The following is a 23015-nucleotide window of genomic DNA, read 5'->3' as shown; positions in this document are numbered from 1 at the left end:
GAGATAATTACTCTAAGAGGGAATCCCAGCATTTCAAGAGGGATTAGTAAATTTATAGAAGATGTTAACAATTTTCTGTTTTTAGCAGCCTGCATTTCAAGTTTACTTTTCTGCTCAGACATTCAGGTGGAGGTATCTGGGAAAAGCGAGAGAAAGAAATCCTGACCTCAGGGGAGAGGTGGTGTGGGGAGGGGTGTGGATTAGGAGTGGAAATCATTGGGATTCAGTGGAAGCAATGGGCTCACCAGGAAGATGCATGAGACAGTGAGCACATGTGAGGGAGTAGTTCTATTTTGACTTCTAAAAACATTTGGAGGCGAATGGAGAAAGTGTAGTAGTTCAGAAAGGAAGGAATAATTAACAGTGAAACCTCAGGCAATTTCTCACTTTCTCTGGGCCTCATTTCCTCATCTCTAAAATCAGTAGTTTGGAATAGAATCTCTTTAGGGTCCCAGCATTAATTAAGCAAAGGGCGTGGTGTCAGAAGACTTCAAGACGGAATCTCTTCCTGTCCCTCATTAGCTGTGTGGCCCTGGACATGTCAATGATTTATCATTCTGAGGTTTAGTTCCCTTAAATGAGAGTATCTATGATTATCTCACTGCATCTCACTGGCAGTGGCAAGGTGGGAGGAGGGGGTATGGGAAGGGAAGTCAAAGACATGATTCAGGTGAAACCATTTGCACAATGCTAGGTATGTAGCACGTGTTCAGTAAATGTTGGTTGGAATACACACATAGCACACTTTTTACTGTAATGGTAACCACAGACATAGGCAGGGTATGATCAGAACTAAAGAATATTTGCTTGTAAATTTTACTTAAAAATTAACAATAATCTTTAGATAGCTTATTACTACTGTGAAAGGCAAGGATCAAGAGATTATTTTTAAATCTCTGGAAAGTATACAGGGTATTTATAGGCCTAAGGCTATGGCATCCCAAAATACTACATAAGCACATGAGATAAATTTTTTTGTAGAGCTCTGTTAGCTGTCTTTAAATCTGTGAAATATGAATGACTGAATACCTTTATCTGTCACTTCATGGCTGGCTCATCTCCTTTTTAAACATAATGGCCTAACACAGTATTGTGACCAAAAGCCTATAAGCCTACACAGACTGGAAAGTTGGAGGAGGAAGGCTTTAGTTCTGGTTAAAATTTAGAGCTACCCCCTCTAAAAAAGTATTCACTTTAATTTCTGAAGTTCATAATAATATCACAGTTAAGAAAATTAAAAATTAGAACAATCCAGTTTAGAACTTCCTCCCATTATGATCATTCTTACATTTCCTATAAGAGGGACAGATAGCATTAATACCAAACAGCCTTAAGTAAAAGTGGAATCTGAAATCGGCTTTGGAAGAATGATGCACTGTATGTATGAAGAATAAACCATGGCACCAGCAGGGCTGAAAACAAGAGGCAATTTGTTTTAAGTAACACATTTTAAGTTTGGCTTTTCCAAAACTGTGTCAAATCAAGAGAGAAACTTATATACATATCATTATTCCAAAGGAAAGAAAATAAGGCAAATCCCAGGATCATCAATAGAGAAAAGCAGGTTTGCAAAGTTTTCAAGGGTAAATCTAACAATGGTTTTTTTAATTTAATACTTTCTTCCAAAAAGAGAATTAAGTGATTTTTATATAAATTATACTAATGTATAAGTTTAATAAAAGAAACATAAAAACATCCTAGCTAACTGAATTCAAAGGGCAGGTCAAAACCACTCTTGAAGGCTTCCCTGGTGGCGCAGTGGTTGGGATTCCACCTGCCGGTGTGGAGGACACGGGTTCGAGCCCTGGTCTGGGAGGATTCCACGTGCCGCGGAGCGGCTGAGCCCGTGCGCCGCAAGTACTGAGCCTGCACTCTAGAGCCCACAAGCCACAACTGCTGAAGCCCGCGTACCTGGAGCCTGTGCTCTGCAGCGGAGAAGTCACCGCATAAAGAAACCCACGCACTGCAGCGAAAAGTGGCCCCCCGCTCGCCGCGGCTAGAGAAAGCCCGCATGCAGCAGCGAAGACCCAACTCAGCCAAAAATAAATAAATTTTTTTTTTTTTTAAAAAAGGGCTTCCCTGGTGGCACAGTGGTTGAGAGTCCACCTGCCGATGCAGGGGACACGGGTTTGTGCCCCAGTCCGGGAAGATCCCACATGCCGCGGAGCGGCTGGGCCCGTGAGCCACGGACGCTGAGCCTGTGCGTCCGGAGCCTGTTGTTCTGCAACGGAAGAGGCCACAACAGCGAGAGGCCCGCGTACCACAAAAAACAAAAAAACCCACTCTTGACACTCCAATCCTCTGTTGTCAAACATGTCACATTACTACCATTAGCAGCTCAGCAGGTTATTCGTAAGCAGAACATTATTACATGAGACCTTGCCAAAGTCTGCAAAATATCTTCCAAAGAAATGGAGCATTTTATGAATTTTCTGTCTTCAGGAATCCTACTTTCATTATTCTCTTTGAAACTATTTCCGAACTGTTGTATTTTACAAATTAGACGTCACTACAATAAGTATTTCACAAGCTCACCCCAATTATAGTAGCTCTACCATTGCTATTCTTCCCTTCTATGTTGAAAGAAAGCCATAAACAATAAACTAGCCCATTAATGGAGCTCTTGGCTCCTGACTGTGCTTCCCAAAGCAGCATTAGGTAAAGCCTGAACCTGAAATCAACTTGGAGAGGATGAAATAATGACACCAGTACACCTGGGACTAGTAGACCACTGCTCTTGAAGGAAGTCAAAGCTGCTATAATATGTAAAAAAAAAAAAAAAAAAAATTCTCCTATTTAGTACCAGTGTGATCAAGAGCAGGGAAGCTGCTTCTGCCTCTGGCCTTACAAGGTTTTGGGGAGCTACCTAGCCTATGCTTCTCTCCTGGGGCTCACAACGTCTTATCCCCTACTAGAGCTTACAATCAGTGCAAAGAGCGACTTAAATCACAAACAGGCCATTTCCTTCCTACTCTCCAGCCCTTGCTTTTAGCCTGACAAGGAAAAACTGGCATCTTGGCATCACACTGAGCAGCACAAGAGCAAGCAGCTTCCCCTCTGTCACTAAATCAATCAGCCATTATTAAATTCTTCATTAAGGCTGCCCCCAGCCCTCAGTTTTCATTATGCCACATTTTCTAATGTCTGAAGCACTTTGTGTTAGAAAGGTGCCAGGGGAAGAGACAAAGGAGAAGAGTTACTTTTATTAATGCCTCAGAGTATCATTGGTGCTAAAGTCAATGAATTCACCAAGGTATTTTATATTACTGAGTGGTAATAATAATATCTCTATCTGTGTAATCGTTTAAGATTTCCAAAGCAATTTCAAACGCATTATCTTAATCTCAAAATAAGCCCAAAGTCTCTGTGCCTGACTTAGTTCCTATTATTTTGGAGATGAGGACACAGATGAGATCTCAGAGAATTTAGACAGTTTGTCCAAAATCACTATGGGAGTAAAACTGGAAGCCTAGATGAGAAGCTGGGTCTTTCTGACACCCCAGTGCTCTCCACTCCTTATGGTGCCTAGACCTAGAACCGAGTTTGATGAATAGCTGTTCTGCTTTCTCATGTCTCAGTGGCATACTGTATGTCAGAAGATGGATCAGAAAGTCCATACCAACATGGCGCCAGGCCAGTTATCAGGTTAGCTCCAACCTGGTCCCAGCAAGGGGCTTTGGCGGAAGAAAAGTAACAAGACATTTGTAAAAGTCAGAATGGGAACAGGCTAAGTCTACAAACCTTGGAGGAAATGTGAAATCCAAAATAATTAAGTGTCTGGTTTGTATCACTAGGCACAGATTAGTTGTCTCAGCCTTGCTTTAATTTTACTGCTGTGGAAATGTACATGAGTAAGGACAAAAGAATCCTTGTAAATGAAACATCTAGAGGAAAAATGTAATTCTTTGGGGAAAAAAAAAGGTTAAAAAGTGTGCACAGGCTGCTGCCAAAATAAAATGAAATGAAATAAAACAAAGTTGTGCTGGAAAAATACAAACATTGAAAAGGCAACTCTTCCTCAGAGCAGAATAAGTGTCTGCTTAGCTGCTTAATACAGTCTTTGCCTTCAGAATATTTATTCTACCAACTTAAATTTCTGTGCCTAATGGTCTACATTCTGATGTTTAATCAAGATTTTCTAAAACATAGATGAATTTTTTAATTATCAGAGCTTGCTTTTTTTATAATTATATTTAATTGTCTTTTCCCAGATTTATGTTGGTTAACTACCTGTACACACAAAACATGTTTGACCAATTCACTTACTAGCTGTGAGGTTATGGGTGGAATAATTACTCTGTGCCTCAGTTTCCACATCTGCAAAATGTGGATATTAACAGAACCTACCTCATATGTATGTGATAAAGATTTAATAAATTAATGTTTATAAAGTGCTTAGAATAGTGCCTGACACATAGCATATGCTATAAAAGTGTTTCAACATGAATGAATGAATTAAATAATTAATTAAAATGAAAAAATAAAAAGTTGATTACATTACCCGAGCAGGTAATTTTCTTTCTATACAACACTGAGCAGCCTGCTGCCCCTGCCCTGAACTTCCAGCACTGACAAGCAATACCCTCATTTAGCACTTAATGACCTCTCTGGAGTTATTTAGCTTTTTGTGTTTTTTCTTCCCGGAGAGGTTGTATGTTCCTTCATGGTACAAAGAATGTGTCATGTGTCTTTTTTTGCACCTAGCACCTATTAAATGTCCACGTATGTAGCAAATGCTGGAAAAAAGTATACTTTTTAAAACATGGATTTGAATCAAGTACTATTCTATTCACTCATTTTACTCGATGTTGTAAGGACCCAACCAATGTACGGGGACATCTTTTCCCTCATGTCAATAGTGCCACTTACTATGTTAATGAAATGTATGTACCTGCTTTCAATGATGTAAAAGAATTCAATCTTTTTCCCAGAATGGAGGAAATATAGTAATTTACTAAGGATAATTTAATAATTTATTAATTGTTGGCTCATGTTTTAAAATATCTTTACACATTTTTTGAGACATCCTTTCAGAACACTTTAGTAACATCAAATCTGTTGCTTCTTTTCAACTTTGTTTAAAGTTGCATATTTGAAACATGAAAATAGCCTGGTTTGGGCCAGACCCAATCAACATCCTGCTGAAGTTTGGAACTCTTGGTCATTGCTGTTATTTCAGGATTATTTCACTAATTACTGCATAATTACCCTAATTTTTAGAGACTGTCCTATTTTTTTTAAGAGATTTGTCCCAATATTTCGCTAACATTTCTCAGGACAATTTTTTTTCTCTCCCATTTTCCATGGTATGAACCAAGGGCATATTTTGAAGTAAGCTGCAGTTCCCAGAGTATTTGTTTAAAGAGCAGCCCTATAAGGAAGCAATACAGAAGCCCTGCTGGGACAGAAACCCCATGGAACCCACACCTGCATTCCTAGTATTGACCTAATCTCAAAATCAGCCGTAATATGGCATAGCAGTGCCTCTAGGCTTTCGAAGGTAAGGATTCCTGACCCTGCCAGGATATATGACACCAAGAAACAAAAAGTTGAGAAATATTTAAATATTTTAATAAACAGAGCCAAGAGGACTTGAAAAATCAGTCCAAAAAAATTAAGCCTCTTTTTTGGCTTGTTTTTTGTTTTTAAAATTATCAAGTAAGAGTGTTTCTCCCTAATTAACTAGTTAATTGCCCTTGTCTGTTTTAATCTATTTCTAATCATTTTATTTTATTTTATATTTTATGTTATTTTATTTTAGTGCACTTCCACAGAAGAGTAAAGCTTTGTGGCTGAGAATAAAGCAAATAATGTATAGTATATGGCTATCATTTAAAACTTTTAAACTACCATCATCATAACCTTCTTTCATTTGAAGACTGGCTACATTATTTTAATAAACGAGAGCATAGTCGTAATTAAAACTGAAGCTTCAAATAGCTGGCCATTTGTATAATATTTTCCTTTGTATGAAAAAGCCACAAAATAGGAACGAACAAACTGACAACAGTACATGTTTTAGGCAAATTCCAGGATAAGTTAGAGGATCACAGCATTGTCTCACCAATCAGTCTTTGAGCCCTTTCAGAGTTTCAGTACTATAAGTGATAATCAATGTCCATTATGACAAGCCAAACATGGTACAAGACGGTCAGTGCTTTCTCAATTGCCACTATAGTAGAATCATTTTAACTTGGCTGTATTTAATTGTTTTCTAATGGCTGTTAATCAGATTCCAGATAAATTGTTTGTTTACAATTGGTTGTTTGTGGCACTAAGTAGAGAGAAGTCATTTATAAGTCTAAGAAGGTAAAATATTACTTGCAGGCTAACTGACAAATTACAGGCCACATATCAGAATACATGTCATCATTGTGTTTCAGATAACACAGTTTACTCATGAATATTCCCAATAATTACGTGCCAGTGAATTTCGACTTCTCAGATACCTGCTCTCACGCCCTAGGGTCTAGACCACAATCTACTTTCGTTCCAAACTTCCTTTTCTTAAGGTAGTATAATCTATTCTAGCTTCTCGGTACGTTATCATCACACTCTGTTGATGAAATCAGGTGGACAATTTGAAGGTATCTGCTGAGTCCTAAGCAGGGCACTGTCACTCAGGAAAGCAAGATAGCATGTAATATATGGAGGACTACTGCATCACAGTAAATAGAATCCGTTTGTTTTTAATTTTGTGGAATTTACTTTTGTTTTCAGAAATTATGTTAGACGATTTGAAAAAAAAAAAAAAGATAAAATTGTGTGAATCTTTGCCAAGGATAGCCTGCTCAATAAACGTAACAAATCATCTGAAACCTGTTCTGTTTTTTTATAAAAGAACCACAGACCACACTGAAAGTCATTTTGACATTTCAGTATTTCAAATATTTTTTTAGCTGTATTACAAGGTGGGTACACTGTAAATATTATACCTCAGTCTCCTGAAGATTCCATATTTCTTGTAAAGGCTTTGGAAACGGTCCAGTTACTTGCAATAACCTGAAACTGACCTGCACTATACTGCAATAGGAAGAGACACTATTTTATTTATAGTCACCATCTCACACACATTTACTGTTTCCAGTCTCCTGAGAAGCACAGAAAACTGTCCTAAAAATTCAATATAGGAGAAAGTATATATAGATAACTTCCTGTTTAGAATTCTTTTTTAAAAAAATGCATAACTCAATTCAACTCAACAAACATTTACTGAACATTAACTCTAGTTCAGGTGCTGTTATAATAACATGAGGCTTAGTATTTTTTTTGTTATACAAAACTCTTTACAAAGTTTTTCAAAATTCACAAAAAATCTTGATATTCCCTTTGGGAAGTTGGAAATAACCTGTTATCCAAATAAAGGGGGACATTTTCTTCTACCTCATTTCTGGAATTTCCCTGTGCAATCCTGGACAATTCCCACCTATTCTTTCTTTAAAACAATGTTATGTGTCTCTTTTTTTTTTTTTTTTTTTTTTGCGGTACGCGGGCCTCTCACCGTTGTGGCCTCTCCCGTTGCGGAGCACAGGCTCCGGACATGCAGGCTCAGTGGCCATGGCTCACGGGCCCAGCCGCTCCGCGGCAGGTGGGATCTTCCCGGACCAGGGCACGAACCCGTGTCTCCTGCATTGGCAGGCGGACTCTCAACCACTGCGCCACCACGGAAGCCCTATTTTGTCTCTTTTAATAGTGTTTTGTTTTTTTTTTTGTTTTTTTTTGGTTTTTTTTTTAGTTGTTGAAAGCCAGGTAATTCACTGAACAGCTCTAGAAGGTGGTTAGAATTATGTTCAGATGTGCAGTCTTCTACAGGGACCCAGGTTGTTTGGACTGGTGGGATCAGAGCAGGAAAGTGAGAACACCTCACTCACAGAACAGGGGAGGGATGAGGAGTAAAAGAATTTGGCACATGGCATATCCAGCTAACAGAGCAATCGTAAGGTAAACACCTAGGGAAAGTGGCAGAGACTTCTGTAGGAGTCAAGTCAGATAAGCCTTGAAAATGTACGGTGGAGGAAGGAAGGGGATTCAGGCCAAAGGCAGGAAAAGAGCTGGTGACACTCTGGGCACTGTCAGAAAGGCAGTTGTCCTGCTGGTTTCAGAGCAGGGCAGAGACAGTTCTTAGGTACATCTCCCAAGGATAAAGGTTTACAGAGGATGCCAAGAGGGGGGACCTGCTTATCCACTAGTCCTTGTATATGTACATGTAGATATGGGATAGGGGGGTGCAGGCAGGGAAAAGGAGGGAGGGACTTTTTAAAAAATATATAGGAGGAGGAAACTCAACTGAATTTTAGATAAGCTCCAAATAAATTGTATACCTTTTGATCTTGAAGTACTAAAACTTCTTGATCATACCTGTTCATTTCCAACCACAGAAATTGAATTCACAATTATTAGTCTATAGGCCCTGTAAGGTATTTTTACAGGACATGGCTTTTCATTTTTAATGTCACATGTACAAAGTTTTAATATTTAAGATTTTGTGTAGATTTAAAGAAAAAGTTCTACATATCAATTAATAAGTCCCCTCCCATTGTAGATTTCCAGGGAGATATATTTTGATTACTAGTAACTTAGCCTTTACATGAAAACATGAGATAGACAACTAAAACACAGTTTCTTTAGTAAGTCCAAAATAATCACCTTTCCACATACATGAGAACTACAAGAGGCTTTCATCTTAATTAGGTTTATAAATCAATGTCAATATTAGCTCACTTATAGAAATAAATGAAAATAGGTTTGATGTATGTTCATGTCTCCCTAAGGGCAACCTGCTTCCCTAATGATATCTTTAACAGACTTTGAGACATATTTAAATATACAATTTCCATAGCACTCATTTCATGGCAACTCAATAAACTAAGTTCCAGTCTAACTCATGAAATACTAGGTTCTTTCTTGAATAAAATTTTTCTGCTTTGATATACACAATAATTGGTTTGCATAACCCTACAATGTACTTCTTAGATGAAATAAAAACTTTTAAAAGAGAAATTGTGGTCAAAGGATGCCATTTCATGAGCCTTTAAACTTTGCTACCTGATAAAGAGTACAGTAAAATCTCTATAATTAACCAAAATAAGAGACAGAAAGAGAGCTCCATTCCCCTCAATGGCTAACTCTATGAGTTTCTTAGCTTTATGATTCTTCAGGTAGTAGTTTATCTTTATATTTACCTAAAAAATAATTGTAGCTCTCAACGTAGAATTACAGGAAAAAGGAGACCAACTGAAGGGTTAAACGCCTGTTAAAAATATTAATTTGCATTCTAAAATCCCAAGACTCTGAGAAGCCTATCTGGAGACCTATAAGATCCATAAGATTTCTCAGTAACTGTAAAAGTCTTTTAAAGTTGCTCCAGAGATGGTTTAAACTAACCAGATGCATCAAAAATCACCATTCACCGCACTAAAAATACGGCGATGTTTTAACAACAAGCTTCTTATGATTCATAATTCTGGTAACGCTTTTAAGTTCCATGACATTTATTTAACTTCAAACTTAATTGAAACTACCTTACACAAAGGTCTTTTATAATTTCTTATATCTTTCAATCTGAGAAAATAATTCCTCCAACTGAGGAAGTAGAAGAGTCATTGTCTGTTTTTTTCTATTGTAATGTAGATGAAGTAAGAATATTAGTTCTCCTCCATTAAAAAGCCAGAGAGCTCAAAAAGTCTGCCAACTGACAGATCTGAACATTTTTCACTTCCTTCCAAATGACGAAAAATCACATCAGACAGGAAACACATTCTTTAGATTAGTGACAGGTGTAGAACAAGCACACAAGTCAGCCTTTATTTTCAGGGTCGGCGGCGTGCTCAGCAACAGAGGGGACAACTCTTCCTTTTTATTGAAGTGACACACATCATATTATTCCTTCATCTACACATCACCAAGCAGAAAAGTTTCCAAGCAATAAAACTACTTGATCTTGGTTGAATGCCAGGGTAGTCTTAAAAAAATAAAACCGCAGTACTAAAGAGAGAGAGGAGGGGGAAGTGGTGGAGCACGATGATGGTGATGAATCCAGTTTAAGAATTTCTTTAGGAAAAAAAAAAAAAAAAAGAATTTCTTTAGGAGGAAGGAGGGAAAGTTGTCTCCATTCTCATACTCATTTCTCCACAGAACAGTAAACTTATTTAGGAGTTGAAAAAATTAGCAGCTTTATTTAGAAGCTGAATGATTGAGATTGTACAGCACAATAATATGGTTCATGAAGCACCTAACGCTGCAGTAGAAAACGGGTGCTAGTGAAGTAAGAGTTTCAAAGGTAAAGATAAAAGTCCCACCACCTCCCCAGGGTGCCCACCAAAAACGCATTTCTTCGTTCCAGTTTCTCTTCCCACCCACCCCACCCACCCACCCCGAGCCAAATAAACAGTAACGTCAACGCTGTAAAACTATGACACTACTCAAGATAAATTCTGGAAAATGGGAGAGTAAAAGAAGCCCTAGTACAAGTTCGGATTTAGGACTTACCTGCTCTGATCCCAGTTGGCAGCGAAAAGGACTAGAATCTTCCTGCCATAGTGGTCCAGATTGGCTAGGCCCCCAGGGAAGCCATCCTTCAGTGCCTGCTTGATGCCCGGATCAGTGGCCTTGAAGCTTTTGAACATGTCCAGGTTCTGCTGCCGGTACTCAAAGTACTGGGCCAGGAGGCGGAAAGCCTCGAAGTGATGAAACTTCCTGGCCCGTAAGAAGCGTAAGATGAAGGCATCATCTGTGCGGAGAAAGCCAATGTCCGGCCTGGTGATGACCATATCCCTCACCTCCTGGATGTCCTGGTGCAGTGTGTCTGGGTTCTCATTGAGCTCCAGGCGGGCTTTCTCCAGGGTCTCAGGAGAGAGACCAGCCTGTAAATGAGTCATTGTTCTGCTTGTTCCTGAGCCCTGCCTTTCTCTTGCTGGCTGTCCCACTGCACCGCTGGCCCTGGTCACTACCACACACCGGCCTCCAGACCTCGCTGCTGCCTGCTTCCTCTTCTTTACAGGAAACGATTTGTCTTGGTGTCCAGTCAAGTACCCTGTTGCTCCTGCTTCCCCACACCTTTTCTATGGAGGATATAAACTTCTTTGCCCACCCACTAAAAACAATGTCCCACTTTAGTTCCCTTGTCCCTTTCCTTTAAAGAGATGTGGACCTCTGGCGGCCCAGCACTCCTCTTCTTGTCCTTTCTCTCTCCTAACAAAACACCCCTAACTGCACCCCGCACAGGTGGTGCTGATCTTGGTGCTGTCCTCTTCTCTTCCGAGATGTAACAGAAACAGCCCCCATGCACATCTCAGCCCCAGCACTGTGATGCTTCTGCGGTCCCTACTGAAGGATGCTCCTGCCAGGGATAACGATGGAAATTCTGATTAATAATAAGGCGGCTCTTCAGCGCGGAGCTCAGGGCGGGGGAGAGAGCGTCTTTGCCAGAAGGAAAAAGAGAGAAAGAGAAAGAGGGGGGAAGGAGCTTATTTCTCCTTCTACTTATTCAAAGATGCTATTTCTAAGACATTTGTGGGATTCCATTTAAAATGACTGGGATCCAGTTAGGCGGAGGCTCTGCAGATAGCGCACCTTCCCTCCTCCCCTCCTGGATGCACCGTGATCTCATAAGGCACCAGAAGGGGTTTTGGTGGCGTTGGCACCAGCGTGGGCTCCCCCCTCAACCCCACCCCCAACTTCTGTCTTCCTCTAGCCCTTTATTTCAACGGACTTGCTGCGGAGAGGTTGGGGGGAGGGATCTCGCCGGGAAGGTACATTGCAAAGGCAGGGTTGGGGGAGGAGAGGGTGGGAAAAAGGAGTGGAGGATAAAACCTTTTCTATAATACCCCAAAGCGAGAGAGAAGAAAGAGCAGCCGGCTCCTACCAGCAAACCCGGAGGCGGGGACGCTAAGCAAGGCGGCCCTCCCTGGCATCCATCGGCCGCGGCTTCGGAGGCGGCGGCGGCGATAGCAGCATCAGCCCCTCTCGGTGGGTTGGAGCGAGCAGAGAAGAGGGACGGCAGCTGGGACCCGGGCAGAAGACGCTCTGGGGAGCAGCCCTGACCACATCGTCCGCGAGCAGCCCGCTTCCTCTCCCCGCAGGAGGGGTGGGGGAGCAGAGCTAGGGCCACCGTTGCCCCAGGTTCTCGCCCGGCCCTGCCATTCTCGCCTTCGGGAGAGGAGAAGGAAGGGAGCGAGAATCGAACGCCTGGATGGAGAAGGCCACGCGGGTAGCCGCCGCCTTTGTGAGCCCGGAGCCGCCGGGACCGTGGGCGCGGCGGGGCGGCGGCTGCGGGGCGCGGGCCTCACCCTGGGCGCTGCCCAGCGGCCGCAGTCGGGCGCGCCCCTCCGGGCTGCTGCTGCGGCGGCGGCGGCGGCTGCGGCTGCCGCTGCTCAAAGAGGACGCGGCTCAGCCTAACTCCTCTCTAATTATCCCAGCACAGATCTCGCTGCGACGTAAGCACTCACTCAGCTCGCGCACGCCCTCGGCTGCTCTCTCCCTGACTCGTTTGGGTAGGATCGCAGTTTCCGTGGCATTCAGATATCCCGAGCCCCAAGTTGAGCCGGCTCCTGGTCCCCACTGCCGGGATGGCCGCTCGGGCGGAGCAGCGACGCCTTGCAGCCTCCCCACGCCCCGCTCTCACCCTTTGTGTGCGAGACCCCGGCGCTGCCCGGCGGCGAGGAGCTGTAGCAGATGGTAATTCACAGTGACATACATTTTCTAGTTCCGGTAGGAGGTAATTTTTTGATGTGGAAGGAGTACGGAAACATTGTGTCCTTTCCACATTTTGTTGTTGACAGAAAGGTTGAATTTGGTAAAGAAGACCAGAGTGGTTCCAAAGCATTGTGCTGATGATTCAGTCCCCGGAGGAACTTATATGGATAGAATTTCGACCATAAGCTCTGGCTGCTAAATTCCTGTTGAAGAGGATGGAAATGAGCACGGGGTGGGGTGGGGGCGTGGGTGGGACCAGTTCTCAGAGGAAGGAAAAACAGGCGCTCCTTGACTTCCTTCTCATCTCATAATAAAACACACATTTCTGGAGATGCATATGATGGTTCCCTCCGTTTTATACATCTGTACACAAGAATCATCATAAATGAGCAGAAGTCTTTGAGCCTGAGATGACTGTCTACGGGTTTGAGAAAAAGCAATGTTTTCTATTTTCAAAGGACAGCATGTTACTGAGCAAGCATGTCACCAAGAGCAACTTTTGGCTTACAGACTGTCGAATGGGGTCCTGAGTTCAGGTTAACTCAATGCAACAACAAATATTTACTGAGCTCCACTGTGTGTGAGCCATTGTCCTAGATTCTATGGATAGGTGGTCTTGAAGATAAGAAAACATTGTCATATTTGATGACTATTAGTACCTTCAGATTACAGGCACACACTTTTAGTTATTGTTCTTAAGGTGATGGTGTTGACAAAGAGAAAGAAGAGGGACGGCAGACCTATACCACTTTATTAATTAAAGTAGTGCAAAGTAATGTAGGAACCAGAATAAGAAAATAAATTATACACACACACGAAGTCATTATCCTCAGGGAATTTACATTTTAAATGGGGGAGGTGGAAAACAAACCATACAGATGTATGTGTATTACATATATATGCACTATATGTATTCAAGGTCCTTCTAGGACTTCATGTGATTATGACTCTCAAAAGCATTCTGAATGCAATATGAACTGTTAAAAATTTTTGGTTCTCATTTCAAAAAAAAAAAAAAGGAAAAATTCAGTTTAGACCAGTATTCAGTATTCAGTTTCTAACTGAAGAAAATGTCTTATATCAACTGTATAAAGAGGTTTTAGCCATCACCAATATGGAGAGACAGTTCTCCCGGGGTCTTGTGTTTCTGCATGTCTTATGAGCAAGGCACTAGCTATCCTTTTTTCGAGACTATCCTTTCAAGGCTGTATGCATAGTGAACAGCCTTGGAAGAGCCTTGGCAGCTGGAGATAGTACCTCCATCTGAACGAAGGGTAGGTTTGCTTAGAGCTTTAGAAGATAGCATCTCTCTCTCTCTTTCCTGAGCAAAGGGCAAGCAGGCTTATTTGGTTTCCTTCAACTCAGAGCTACTCTCCTGTAACACCACCCACGGTGTATGCAAATATAACCTGACTTCTCTTAGGCTTGTGGGAATTGGGGCTCAGGAAACCAGCCCCAAATAAGCTGATGCTCAGAGTGCTTTTCTGCATCTGACTCTTTCATCTCTAACTCAGGAGTTGTGCATCCATGAAACTGTGACCAGCTAACTTGTTAGCTTACAAATAGGGTTAAATCTCAAATCCTTCAAGGTGCTTAAAATGCAATTGCTTAATTTTGTTCTCCGAGATGGAAATACTAGACTATACCTTTAGAAAGGAGTTTATAAAATAAAATTAAACTTGTTGGTCATTGGTATGGTGTGACCTATATTTAGTGATGATATTTTTATTATATATCAATAATAGAATTGCCTCAAATAAGGTTCATTTTAACATATCAGTATATGATCTAAATAGCTTCTGTTATGCAGTAGCATCATTGGAGTTGGTCAGTTATATTTACAAACTATTCAGTCCTGCAATGATCCTACTTTTATTCTGTCTCCCTTGTACATTTGAAATCAAATTAAATATGTAAAGCCGTCTACGAATTAAACAAGGTGTTTATCCAGATGACACCAGAGCATTTGATTCTCATTCAATATTAACTCACTTTGCCAAATTAATACAAGTAATGTAGAAACTAGAATATGAAAATAAGTTAGTTAAACAAAAAGATTAATTAAATTGTAATCAGAAAATAATTAAATCAAGGACTTCAGCTGTTTTCAAGCAACCTGAAAGGACAATTTGTTTTACTGCAGTATTTAAAAATGGATAGAGTGAGTGATTTATGCTTTAAAGCATTTTATCCCATTTGCTGTTCAATACAGTATACAGACGAAAAGGGGCAAAAACAGTACAGTTCAATGATATATTACAAAACAAACACCTGTGTAAATACCCACCCAGGTAAAGGAACAGAACATTGCAGGTACCCAAAAAAAACCCATCTCCTCCCCTCATAACTACTGGCCTCTCTTCCCAACAAAGAAAGCCATTCTGTCTTCATTTTGAAAGTAATCACTTCCTAGTTTTTCTTTAAAAATTTACAAACTAAGGAGCGATGCACTATAAATTAGTTTTTTGTTCTTTAAGTTAAATAAATGTAATCATTCATATGTAATTTTGTGATTGGCCACTTTCATTCAATATTATGTTTGTGCTTCATTCAATATTATGATTCACCTATCTTGTTGCATGTAGTTAGTTCATCCATAGTCAGTGATGATGCATGGAATTTCATTTTATAAACAACATACTTATCGATTCTCCTGTTGATGGAAATTTGGGTTGTTTTGTACTTGGGGCTCTTAGGACTCCTGATGTATAAACATGTTGGTACAAGTCTCTTAGTGCACGTGGACATACCTAGGAATGAAATTGCTGGGTCTTGTGGGATATGCATCTTCAAATTCAGTAAACAATGCCAAATTATTTATATCCAAATGATTGCGCCATTTCACCTTCCCCCCAGCAGTGTATGAGGTTTCTCACTGTGCCACAGTTCTCATAAGTTCTTACTAGTGTCCATCATTTTAACTGTATTTTAATTGCATCCATGATCTGATTTTGAACAGGGGAATTGCATGGTGACTTTCAAATGCATTTCTATGATTACTACTGAGGTTAGCTAGTTTTTATATATTTGGCCATTTGTATAACCTTTTTTGTGAAGTGTCATTTGAAGAATTTTGCCCATTTTTATAGTGGATTGTTTATTATTGTTGGAGTTCTTTATAGATTTGGAATATGAGCTCCTTGTCATTTACACATGTTACAACTATCTGCTTCCAGTCTGTAGCTTGCATTTTTACTCTTAATAGTGTCTTTTGATTAACATAATTAAGAATTTTAATGTAATTTAAATTTTCCCCTATGAATAGTGTTTTTTGTGTCCTGTTCAAGAATATCTTAAACAGGTCACCGAGATATTCTCTCATACTACCTTCTAGAAGTTTTGCTGCTTTTGCCTCTCACATTTAGACCTGCAATCACTTGAGACTGGGTTTAGTGCACGGTGTAAGAAAGGGATCAACCATTGTTTTTTTTCCTATATGAATATCCAGTTGACTCAGCACCATTTACTGAGACTATTTATTGAAAAGACTATCTGTTTTTCCTGCTGAGCAGAAGGGCTACCATTGTCACAAAATAACTGTCCATATATGCATGGATTTTAACTCTATATAAACTATAAGCCCCACAAGACATCATTGTTTTATATAACTAATATTTCTCAGTGGTTCTCAAAGTGTGGGCCCCAGGCCAGTAGCATTAGCATCACCTGAGAACTTGTTAGAAATGTAAATTCCCACCCCTGACATACTGAATCAGAAATCCTGGTGAGGGAGATCAAAATGTCATCTGGCCAGCCTTTCAGGCATTCATAATTTACACTAAAGCTTGACAATTGTTGCTTTATATTTACAGACATATTTATTCTTTTTGTTGTTCTTCATTCCAATGTCATTGTCACAATGATCTCTATTGCAGTAGTTAATAGGCAAGATTCTTTCCTCCAGAGATTTATCTTGTTTTGTTTTCTCTCTCTCTCTTTTTCTCACATATAGGTAGAACTACAGATAAGAGTATGGCCTTTAATAGCATTGCATAGACTAGGTGTTGCAGACGTAGTTGACAAATTCTCATTTCATCTTAGTGTTGTATTACCAGTGATATCACACCTTCACAGAAACCAGTAATGGGAAATTGATCCAGCTATCCTCCTGATGATACAAATGCTTCCCAGAGACCCCATTTGATACAGCGAGGGCGATTGTACTGCTCTCCCTTCTTTCAGGAAGTAAATATACTCAAGGAGGTGATTACATTAAATCTTATTAGCCTGACAGGTTTTATTAAATTTATAATACATATTATATATAACTATTTAAATTATTATTTCATATCACAGATCTATATTAAATTAATTGTTAGTTATTTTATTTTATTTTGCAAAGTTGCTCCCTACTTTTAAATAAGGCTTTCATAAAGGGATTTGCCTGGATCACTTAATTCTATGTGTCAATAGTTCCAATATAGCTGGGCAGGTGAAACTAGATTAAAATAATCATTAAGGACCACCTCAAGGAAAAACACTCCATAAAAGGTTTAAGAGGGGTGTGTGTGTGTGGGTGTGTGTGTGTGTGAAGGTCTGATTGAATGTATATGAACCTCAGCTATTTTTAATACAATCAGCAGCTGGGTGCTCACTCCCTGGGCAGCAGTTTATTATAAGCAACACTAACACCCCTAAAATGAGTCCCCCGAATATGAATACTAAAGAGTCTATCAGGGTGAAGATACTTCAATTAAAAAAATGTGGAAAACTACTATTTTGCTGAATTTCCCAGAGTTGTCGCTTCTTAAATAAAGGCAGTGTATCCAGGCTTGTCAATGGCAGTGAACATGCCTGTGACTAAATGTCCTCCTGTTGCTAGTGTCTCATCAGTACATAAGAACAAATTCAGTTCTGCTTCATTTGCTCTTATTTTGAGGCATGTAATTTCAGTTCTAACATATTTTCATACCAACTGCTCAAACTTGGATTTCTTTCATTTTTGTTCTCCAAAATATTGAGAATGCTGTTATTGCACCATATCTGTTAATAATCATCTAATAGGACCTGGGTTTGTTCTAATGAAACATAATTAGCTAAACTTCATGAAAGTTTGAAGTAAATTTTATACAACAAGCACATGGAAACCATATGTATGTTTGCCCTGCCTATAGTCCCAGTACTCAGCACACATCAAATACTCCAAAGGCCCCAAGTGGAAGAAAAGTAAAACTTGTGGAGTTAAAAAAATCCCTACATGTTCCAACTGTAGGCGAATTTTTTAAAGTGGGAATAGTGCACATAATATACAAGTGAAATATTTTAGATTTTTGAAACCAGTTGTCTCTGACATTTGCCTGAATGTTATAAAGTGGTTTTCTAGGATTTCTTCTGCAGTCCAGTTAAATCATCCTTTGAAAGTACTTTCCTTAGATTTCCATTGGTTCAAGTCCTCTCAGGCTACAGTTACAAACATTCCTGTGACTTTTCCAAACTGTTTATCTTCTGGCTTACTAAAGAGCATTTATATAGTAGAAGAAAGTCTTGAAACTGTCCAGCTGGATATGTGTTGATGGCTTATTAAGATGACACTCTTACTGATACAAAGAGTGCTTTAAAAAATCATTCTAGTAAGTCATGGACTGATCCTCACATGAAGTTTGAAAAAAAAAATGTTTAAAGATGGGAGTGGAGTTTCAGTTCTTTGCAAATTCATTTATTCTTCACTAAATATTTATTGAGAACCAATGTAGACCCTGCGCTAGGCAACTTTCTGCTTCCTTTTTAGCTCACCACTGTAGAATATACTGGAGCTAAATTATTTGAACTATTAGACGATTATTTTGCAAAAGCGTCATTTTTAGGGTTATATTGCAAAGGTCATTTTTCTAGTTTCAGATGGACATAGGTCTGTAAATTCAAACAGAATCCTTTGGGATAATGACCACTATCGGGGATACTGTGGATTTTCAAATTGGTGCTTTAACCTAAAGAGCATCCTTTTAGCATCTCTTTAGGAGCAGCTAAATTTTTCTCAACCATCCAAAACAGGTTTTCTCAAGCTATTTTAGATATTGTCCCATGAACCAATAAATAAGATAGAACTTTGGGTATTGTGCAATCCCTGGAAAGCTTGCTTATCTAGTATACTGCCACTCAAATAATTATATTATAAAAGAGGAGTGAGTTATAAGAATACAACCTGGGATCCTTACAAAGTGTGTCTGTTGGCTCCCTGTAATTAAGAGTGACTGGTCTTGGCTTCATCAATTGAAGTGAAGTTTAGCTAGTTTCTGTATCTGAATAATTAGACATCTTTGATAGTACTTTTGATGACAGTTTTCTCTTTAGCGATGTCAGCAGCTACCTTACTTTCTCTGGCTCTTGTTGACCCAGCTTCTCACAGCTGAATCCAGTGTTAGCTGCTTCTGAAGATTCTGGTCCTTCTCAGCCTCCCAGATCAATCAGAACAAAAGTAAAGTGTCAGCCAGAGTTTCCAAATTCAAATGGCATTAGGGATCCAGCAGCCGGTATCTTAAACTGTGAAGCAGCCTGTGTAAGGCCACAGGGAGTGTTGGTAACTGTGGCAAATTTTGAAAGCATACTCAACGTTCAGACCTTCTGGTTTGTTTCCACACTATGCAAGCCACCAGAACATCTGCTGGGCTGCCAGTTTGCATCCCTTGACATAAGCTAATATTTTCTGCCTAAGCTATTCCTCTGTCATGTTTCAAACATGAGATTCTGTGGGCCATTCACTGCAACTCCCAGACCCTCAAGCTGTGCTGCCCCACTGACCTCCCCTGCTTTAGCAGCCAAACTCCCTGGGACATGGTGTGCCGGAAGCTCACTCCCATACATTCCCTAAGTCACAGCACCTCAGAACTCCCTCATATTTGACCCACAGGTGGACCCAGTCCATGGGGTTGAACTGCAAAGCATGCCCCAGACACCTCCACGCTGACTAGCCATCTGTTATTCCGCTTTGCTGGTTCTGGTTGCTGTCCTTGTGGCTAGAACATTGCCTTGTATCTGAAACCAAGCATCAGTCCTCAATAAAAAAACTTCTCCAGAAGTTGACCAGGAACTCTCTGACTTCTGAATGTTCTCCCACCAGTCTAAGCACTGGAGGCTGCACCTTGACTGCCTGGACATGCAGCCAGGCGCCAGGACCTAAGGGCACGTCTCTCCGCCAACACTGTGTGGAAAAGATATAGGCCCTTCTGGAGAAGCAGCCAGAGCCCAGCAGCATCTCAGAAAACAGATTTTCTGACTCCATCTTTCTTCTTTATCCAGCCAACATTGTTCTGGAGTCTACCAAAATTACAATTCAAGGCAAAATATACCCTGAATAGGCCAGAATAGGCCTTCTGTTTTCCACTCACTGGATTATGCAAGTTTCTCCTCATATTTCAAGAAACTGATGGGGAGCTTGGTGTTGGCCACCAGATGGAAAGCCATCTGTAATACACAGGCCAAGATGTGCTGCCCTGTAAAACTGGGATTTGGCCCAGTCAACCTGCTAGCTGTCCAGTTTCATACTACTTGGTTGCAAAGGTTAAAAGACATGTTTACTATAAATACTTCCCCACACCTCAGCAACTTTGCTGCATGTACCTGTCAAGTTACTACGCAAAAAGATTTGAACAACTCTCACAATGAGGCAAAACATAAGAAACTAACATCATAATGAGAAAAAAAACTGTTAGTATCAATTTTCTCCAATTAGAATTTTCAAATTGTCTATTGCTAGAACACTAATCACTGAAAATAATATCCTACTTCTATCTTCTGATCCTGTAACCCTCCAGAAGCTACAAGACAGGACTCTAAAGATAGTTGCAAGTTTTCTGGGATCCAAGTTACAATGTAATATTAAAACAGTTTGATGTATATTCATTGTGGAACAGAAGAAATAAAACACTGATATCATGATTTCAAAATTAAACAATAAGTGACTTCATATGGCTGTAAGAATTCCTAAAATATGAAACAACTGGAGGAAAAAACGTATGGCTCAAATCTTCAAGGTACCCCCTGTTTCAAATGAATAGATTTACTCACCATCCCCCATAATCGTTTTATACTTTCTTCCATTGCCGTCCATTATTTCCTGCTCATAACTTCATAGTGGAGCTCAAGTCAAAGATGTGGTCTGGCTTGCCAGCAGAGGGAGCTACAAACTCGCTAGAGCTTGACTAACATCCAGGGACCAAAAGCACAGTGGTCACGTGGGGTCTGGGCTATCTAAAGCCAGTTGAAAGTAGAGTTGCCTGATTAAGAAAAAGACAAAACAAAATACACTCAGATAAATTTGATTTCCAGATAAATAACAAATAACATTTTTAGCATAAATATGTCCCATGAAATAATTGATATGCATTTATACCAAAAAAAATTAAATCCAAATCTAACCAGATAGCCTATATTTTATCTGGTAGGCTTAGTTGAAAAGTCTGTTGCCTACAGAGGGGAAGAAAGAAACTTTAACAGTAAAAGGCAGGGCCTATTTTATCAATACCAGAAATGGAAGCAGGGAAGAATTAAGGGAAGGAGCTGGTAAGACCAGGCTCATACTGATGGCACTGCGCCTGTCAGGTCATGTGATCCAATGTCTGCAGGAGAGTGGGCTGCAGGACTGTGGGGTAGCTGTGTGGGTAATAGGAGCAGTGGATTCAGGAGGCATTTTCCACTGGAATTCACTATGCATGTCTGCAGCCTGGGAAGACCGTCGTTTGATTTATCTGGTCTATCTTTTGTGATTGCCTTGACTCTTGTAGGGAAGGCAGAGGCTCTAGGATATTGCTCTTTCTCATGCAAGGGAATCGAGAGGTTGGAGAATTAGAAGTTCAAAGAGGGCTTCCCTGGTAGCGCAGTGGTTGAGAGTCCGCCTGCCGTTGTGGGGGACACAGGTTCGTACCCCGGCCCGGGAAGATCCCACATGCCACAGAGCGGCAGGGCCCGTGAGCCATGGCCGCTGAGCCTGTGTGTCCGGAGCCTGTGCTCTGCAACGGAAGAGGCCACAACAGTGAGAGGTCCGCATAGAGCAAAAAAAAAAAAAAAAAAGCTCAGAGAAACTCAGTGGATGTTTGAGTTAAACGTGTTTTTGAGTATAATTCCAGCCTTTGGAGTGTGCTGTGGTTTAAAGGACCTGGAAACAGCAGGCACAACTGTGTCCACTTGCATCCACGGGACATGTTTGGGTTTCCTGAAGAAAAGGGTTAAATCTCATTTGTATTGACGTCCCAACCGCTGATACAATCATGTCTCAAAGGAGCTGTCGTGGATGTTTATGTTGATTTGATGTTTTGTGATTATGAGACTGAAAATTATTTTTCTCCAAAGACAAGAAATGGGACTTTCAGAGCTTCAAGAACTGTATATTTGTTTCAAAAACAATCAATGAATCAAAATGTAATTGAGACTTTTACAAAGAGGGGGGAAAGTAAACTGGTAAAAATAATTGCATCCCTTTATTAATATAAAGCTGAAATATTTCACTTTGAACACTAAAAACTATTGAAGCTAAATCTTTGCAAGACCAAATACTCCTGTCCTATAGGAAATGGTTAGCTATACTCTGGTGACAGAGTGATTTTAACGTGACCAAGATTTAAGTCTTTGGATGCGTAAGGAGTGCCACGTGAAGAAGCAATGAACTTTATTACCATCTGGTGGTGTGCTTCTGGAATTATGTACCATCCTGTCCCCTTCTCATCTCACACCACTACCCAGTGCCTTGACTTGTACTACTGAGAGACTCACCTGTATAAACAGCACTGCCTTTCCACCAAGTGAATGCAGCATTCACAAGGAAGACTGGTGTTTCAGCCTACGACGCTTCACCCCGGAAAAAAATCATTTTGAGCATAAAATACCATATTAGACACCATGAGAATAAGGAAATGGCATGAAATTAGGAACATCAGTCAAAGCAAGAACCTTAGGTTAGCTCATAAGCTTTACCTTTTATGATAATTGCTCAGGCTGCCTGGTTTACATGAAAACTTACTTAGCTTGTATGCCTTAAAGCACCTTCTAAAATTCACTTTACTGTTTGTATAAAAGTATATTTTAAACTTCCTCAAACTTGAGAGTTTCTCATAGTGTCAAATAATAGATCAACATTATACTAATCCCTATTAGCCATCATTTTCCGTGAAAATAACACAATGAGAATGTATTCTTAGTTTATCTCCTGCAGAGGAGTCACCAAATTCATGACATTGGTAACTGTTTAGGTGAAGGCAGGGAGATAAAATCAAAGAGGGGCATCATGCGGCTTTAAGTAATTTGGCACTATTTATTTTTTAGTATATCAGTGGATATACTAAAAAATATACGAAAAAAAAAAATGTTATTGCTTATGGGGTTTACAACCT

At 40.1% G+C, this 23015-nt stretch overlaps 1 protein-coding gene across 1 annotated transcript in view; it reads right to left on the bottom strand.

Moving 5' to 3' along the window:
* Positions 1–12614, bottom strand: part of CLVS2 (clavesin 2) — a 69307-nt gene extending 56693 nt beyond the window's left edge. Inside the window, exons 1-2 of the mRNA XM_060283862.2 lie at positions 11864–12614; positions 10489–11418 (exon numbers count right to left, since the gene is read on the bottom strand). Of these exons, the coding sequence (XP_060139845.1) occupies positions 10489–10877 (389 nt within the window). The 5' untranslated portion in view covers positions 10878–11418; positions 11864–12614. The remainder of the gene's footprint in view (positions 1–10488; positions 11419–11863) is intronic.
* Positions 12615–23015: the final 10401 nt, after the last annotated feature.

This window comes from Globicephala melas, chromosome 14, assembly GCF_963455315.2.
Source record: "Globicephala melas chromosome 14, mGloMel1.2, whole genome shotgun sequence".
NCBI lineage: Eukaryota > Metazoa > Chordata > Mammalia > Artiodactyla > Delphinidae > Globicephala > Globicephala melas.
Note: the sequence above shows the minus strand (reverse complement) of the source record. Positions and strands in the feature narration are given on the sequence as shown.